At 41.4% G+C, this 6,242-nt stretch overlaps 1 protein-coding gene across 1 annotated transcript; it reads left to right on the forward strand.

Moving 5' to 3' along the window:
• Nucleotides 1–158: 158 nt before the first annotated feature.
• Nucleotides 159–5,592, forward strand: TSLP (thymic stromal lymphopoietin). Its single transcript, XM_047731804.1, is given in 6 exon segments — nucleotides 159–172; nucleotides 710–732; nucleotides 735–880; nucleotides 1,756–1,800; nucleotides 2,450–2,584; nucleotides 4,735–5,592. Coding segments are annotated over 6 exon segments (480 nt in total). The 3' UTR covers nucleotides 4,852–5,592.
• Nucleotides 5,593–6,242: the final 650 nt, after the last annotated feature.

The following is a 6,242-nucleotide window of genomic DNA, read 5'->3' on the forward strand; positions in this document are numbered from 1 at the left end:
TTGCATTTTAATGCCTTCGCTCGGAGGTGCAGCCCAAGCCTGAGGCTGTGTCCACTTTCCAAAGCATCCCATTAAGCAAGCACGTGTGTTTTCTCAGTTGCCACAGAGGGAAAGAATCTAGTTGAAATTGGCCAAAAGAAATGCTCAGGGTAAACGGCATGTGTAAGCATCGGTACTTAATCCTTAGAGTGGTTGCCCTTTGGGGGTATTTATTTTCCAATCAGAAAGGGGCTTAGCTATGGAAATGTCTCTTAGGAGAAAGATACAGGCATCTGTTTCTTAAAGCACTTTCAGATACACATCAAGGGTTTAGGACAAACATAAAAGGAGGAAGGTGAGGGAAATTCCTGATGATTTTACCAATGTGAAAATTCCATAGATTTGGCTAGTTCTAGTTTTTCTTTCATGTAATCAATTCAGAATTCTATAAAGGAAGAGAATGACATCAAGGAAAATCATTGGCCTAGAAGAAAAGAGCCCGTAGGCGTTTAGGTGTTATATATGTGGAGCCAGAAAGCTCTGGAGCATCAGGGAGACTCCAACTTCAGGCAACAGCATGGGTGAATATGGGCTTCATGTGCACTGGGAATGAGAGGCAAAGAGTGGTGTCTGGGCACATAACTCTAAGGCAGGCCTTGCAGATATAGAGGCGATTTAGTGTGGATGGAAAGAGTTTAGTGAGACACCAGGGTGGAAATGGGTTTCCAAGTACATTGCCTGATGCTTTATTATTGGTCTTTCAGTTTTTTTCAGGAAGATCTTCATCTTGCAACTTGTAGGGCTGGTGCTATCCTACAATTTCACTGACTGTGACTTTGAAAAGATTAGAAAGAAATATCAGGAAGTCATTTATCAAGCCCTGGAGAAATATATGAATGGGGTAAGTGAAGAAACATTTTTTAAAAAAACAAATGTGTTTTCATCAAAGAATAGGCATACCCATATACAAGCTACAGTTTAATTTTTAAGGAAAGAAAAATAATTTGGAAAAAATCATGGCCCAGCATTTTGTCAAAAAATTTTATAAGTGATATTTAAACATATTGGCTTCTCAAACAACTACCTAAAAATTGGCACACGTTAAGTGTGCAGATACTGATAAGGAGCACACATATCTATCAAGGTGTCTATTCTCTGCCAAAGTCCTGCTCCATCAGTGCAATAGAAAGACAGTGGGAAAGAGCTTGAGAGAGAAAGGAGAGTAAAAACGAGGGAATTCTTGTGAACTAAGGCCTAACTAGAGATAATATTCCTGGGAAAGGTGCATTTCGGTTCTTTCTAATGTGCTAGAAGCCTTAGAATGCCATTATGGGATAAGGTGCTCTTCACAGTTTTAATATATAGTAGTAATCATTTTCCTGATTATTCTAATTTCTGGCTAGAGCATGCATGTGTGAAATGCATGAATGGCTACAAGGCAGATGAGGGCATTCAAAAAGATGGTATTGTTGCTCACTTGTGTAGTCCTATATACAAGTGTGCCCAGTTTGATTGTGTGGGAGGGTCTCTCTTTAGGACCAGGATTCTTTGATATCTAGTTTCAAACAGTAACAGGCACTATCTGAACTCAGAGGGTTTCACTGCCTTGTCAATGGCAAGAACAGATGCATAGGAAACAAGTGTCTAAGTGGTAACTGCTTTCAGAGCATCCTTAAAACCTGGGAGCAGGCAGCGGGGCTGGGGTGGGGGCCTTATGATTTCCCTTTTGAACTAACTACCCTTCTTGTCATTTTTTTTTTTCTTTCTTTCTTCCAGATCAAAAGCACCGAATTCAACAATCCCATCTATTGTGAAGACCCGGTGAGTGGGTGGTCAGTACTGCTGGCTTTCTCCAGAGGAACACCAGGCATTCTCGGGAGAGGGTGTCCTCACTGTGCGTAGACCCGCAGGCGGTGGCAAGGCTCCCAGGCGTCGCAGACCACGTAGGGAGGCGGGGCTGCCGGAAACCCCTGGGCCGGTGCCCAGCTTGGGATACTACTTCTGTTCCAATTTAGGGCAAGGAAGTCTCTCCCCGAGCGAGCGGGATTCCGGGAGAGTCCCCGCTCCCACCGCACCCCCCGCGCCCCTGGGAGGAAAGGCAAATCGGGAACCCGGACCAGGCAACCACGTCAGAGCCCCTCCCGAGGTGCACAGCCTCGGCTCTGGGCGCCGCCTCTTGGCAGTCGCCTGGGCCGGGAGACCCGGGAGGAGCGAGAACCTCAAAACGCCCTCTTCCCCCTCCCTCCATGGGTTCTTTCTCCCTCTCTTCCACCGAGACCTCTTCCTCCCGCTCGAAACGAGTTTGTTGTGGCTCCCGCTCCCCATCCTGCACCTGCCCCGTCGCATCTTTCATTCATTTCTTACCGACTGTGGGTTTTTGTTGTTGTTGTTGTTTTGTTTTGTTTTTGCTGTTTGTTTGTTTTTCCTGGTGTTTTTCTCTTTTCTCGTAAACCTTGCCGCCCGTGAGCAGCCGGATTGCCTTACTAAAATCGAGCGCATTACCTTCTATCCCACCCACGGCTGCACGTCTCTCGCCAAGGAAATCTTTGCAATAGGAACTAATGCTACGCTCACTCTCCAGTGCCCAGGCTACTCCGGAATGCGGGTAAGCCAATATTGGACTCTCGCTTTAGAATTAACCTTAGTTAAAGTGGGACTTGGTTGCAGAAGTCGTTACGATTTTTATTCGGGACCTATCTTTCCAAGAGCAAAGGAGCCGGGTAAAATCTGTAGATTTAGCCCCACGTTCACGCAGGGACCCCAAACCCATCTACTTCTAAGGTTCTGGTTGTCTGGGAAGCATCTGTAGTTCCAACTTTAGGCAGTATTTTAAATTATGATCAGTGAGTCTCCTCCGTCCTGGCTGCCGGAGCATGAGAGGGTGATTATCCACCCAAGGACCCAACCTAGACCTTCAAAATCACAATCCGGATGCATGGGCTCCTAATGAGATTATCACTTAATAATGTGTGCTTCTCTCTTAAAATGTTAAATTATACCTTTAATTTCTACCCACATTTGCTTAATTGTTTGTATGGCTGTCTCTTTACATAATGGATTTTTGTATATGCAGTTATATGCATTTGAATGGATGTGTAACTTTAAATAGAAACAGTAGTGCAGAGTTAGGGGCAGGAAATCTGGAGAAGGTCTTGCCTGACTTTGAATCCTAGCCCCAAAACTTCTAACTTAACTTCTAGGCTCAGTGTGAGTTTCATCTGCAAAATGAGGGTCTTATTAGCAAATTCCATATAGAGTGTTTATGAGAAATAAATCAGTCAATAGATGTTAAAGTACTTAGAGTAATGCCTGGCACATGACAAATCTTCAGTAAATACCTATTTCAGCAGGCAAGTAAAATAGGGCATTTTTCTCCCTGGTGACAAATTAAAAAAAGAGAAAAGAGAGACAAGAGCGGCTATATGTGACTACTGCCTGCCTATTAACTGATGACCTTTCTCAGTCTGCACACTAAGTGTATAGCTGCCTTGTCACTACTTTAGAGTTTGAAGATTAAGCCATATGGTCCATCCAGACTGGGCATGAGTTAAACACTCAATACCAGACAGCCATGTGAAAAACCTGTTTGGCTCTATGCTTTCTATCAAACAGACTGGCAAATCTACAGATGGCCGCAACTATATTCATCCACATGAAGAACATAGAAGACAATCTAGATCAAGTTCTGGACAGCTTGTGAAAAAGGGAAAGTCTGACTAATTTATTTCAGCCCCCTCTCAAGCCCAAAGGGAGAGCCTAAGTCTAATAATATTTAAGTATTAATATACTTAATAATATAAGTATAATAATATTATAAATATTATAAGATTTTTGCTTAGTAACCTGATGAATTTGCTTGATCTCAATACTGTGTGTCTAGAAGGCCCAGTCTGCCACTACCCAAGAGTAATTCGGGTGAAGGAACACACAGGAAGATTATCACAATCTTTTTTTTTTTTTTTTTAAGTTAAACTCCTCTTTAGTCTGTGCACACGTAGGTAGTAGGTGGTGGGAGGGACAGAAAGGAGGAGAACTTTGGGTCCAAATACTAGGTCTACTGGATTATATTTATAAAGAGGCATACACTGTGTTCTTGAGGTACTTAATGGCCTTGTCAGAGAGATCATGAAACCATCAACCGAATTATTTATTTAGTCATTCAATAAATATTCAACATTTCCTACGTAAAAGACATTGTGCTCAGCACTACAGGGAATACCCATGATGCAATAATAAAAATAGCACGTAAGTGCGAGCCAAGTTAAATGAAACACACTCCGAAGCACCAGAAGAGTTTCCAAAAGAAAAGTCTGAGCAGAGGCCTTGTAACGGAGGTGGTGCTTGGCCTTGAACCGAGAGTAGGCGGGTGGAGAGGTGGGAGGGCATTCCTCTGGAGAAAGCCCACAGGAGAAGCCAGTGAGTAGGTGTTTTGGCGACACACTTGAGAGATGGATTTGCATAAAGAAAACCCTGCCATGGGGCACCTGGGTGGCTCAGTGGGTTAAGCCTCTGCCCTCGGCTCAGGTCACGATTCCAGGGTCCTGGGATCGAGGCCCACATCAGGCTCTCTGCTCACTGGGGAGCCTGCTTCCTCCTCTCTCTCTGCCTGCCTCTCTGCCTACTTGTGATTTCTCTCTCTGTCAAATAAATAAATAAAATCTTTAAAAAAACAAACAAACAAACAAAGAAAACCCTGCCATTCGATGGTTGTTAAAGATAGTGACAGTCCTGACCACTGATTCTCCTATTCCACAGACAAATAATACCCAGGCAAAGAAGAAAAGAAAGAAAAGAGAAGTGACAACGTATAAATGCCGGGAACAAGTTGCATACTTAATGGAACTGTGGCGTCGTTTCAGTCGTATTTCTTAGAAACAAAATATACCTTCCTTAAGGCTATATTTCATAGCAACAAAATAAATCATCTTTATTAGGTAGATGTAATGTTAATTCTAACTGTGACATTTAAAAGACCACTGATAGTTATTTTTTAATTATGGTAGGGTTTCTTAACTTATTTTTGTAAGCTGTTGTTTGATGTGGGCAGGGGAAATACTATCCCTCAAATGGAGAGGGATGTAGTAGAGGTGCCTGAGCCACTGGCTGTGTGAGGTGATTTTTGGCTGCACCTACATAAACCTTACTTCAAGGGAAGAATCTAAACACAACGTAGAAGGGGAAAGGAGAAAGTTAAAGCAAGAAAGCTTGAACTCAACAGCATGGAAACATCTGTTTAAAAGGCAAGAATTTCTTCTACATGTACTGATAATTCTTATGTTCTCATACCAAAAACATACAAAAGAAGAAAATAAAAGCAAAAAGAGGGGCACAAAAAGTTGTACATCTAATGAAGCAATTTGAAAGAATTTCCAAGCAAAATATTGTAGAAGTATTGTAAATCAAGTTTTAAAAATTATCTGACAAGTTTTATATATATATATATGTATGTATATATATATATATATGCAATTAGTTTCTGAAGAAGTGCCTTTGTTAAAGCTAAAATATATATATTTTAACATTTATGGAATATATTTTTTATTTATTTGTAAGCACTTTTAAAAATATACATATTGCTTTGTAATTGACACTATATATTTCTTAATAAAAATTCTCAAATTATCTTCTTCTGAATGGTCTTTTTGGTATAGTTAGTAGACAGTTTCACACACAACTTTCTGAGGGGTATCACTTTTTTTCAGGCCTTTTTTGAGGTCTAGTCTTAATTTCTATTAATTTACAATGTTTTTTACTGAAGTATAATTAACATATAACATTTTATTAGTTTCAGGTATTCAACATAGTGATTCAGTATTCGTATTGCAAAGTGATTGTCACACCCTGATTAGTATCTGTCATGAAACTAATTTTTTTGTGATGAAAACTTTTAAGATCTACTTTTCTTCGGTCCATTATCTCCCCTCATCCTTGAAGCCTACTGGCTACTCCCCTCCTGCTTTGTGCCTTAGCCCTGCCTATGGAGAGAACATTTGGGGAAAGGTGGCTTCAAGATTTATTCTAATTATCTTTCTCCTAAGTTGTGCCTCTAGTCCTCCCTTCCTTACGCTATTTCACTTCCCCCACATCTGGAAGAGACAATGGAGTCTAAAGTAAACAATGCCAAATCCATTCTCCTATTCTGGAATGCCTGCTGCCAACTAGAGCAGCAGGAACCCTCTCACTCACCTTCCTGTAGGAGGGGCCACCCTAGTCATAGAGCCCAGGCCAAAACGGAAAAGATAGCAGTGTGTTGTTTTTTCCTT

Source organism: Lutra lutra, chromosome 5 (genome assembly GCF_902655055.1).
Source record: "Lutra lutra chromosome 5, mLutLut1.2, whole genome shotgun sequence".
Classification (NCBI taxonomy): domain Eukaryota; kingdom Metazoa; phylum Chordata; class Mammalia; order Carnivora; family Mustelidae; genus Lutra; species Lutra lutra.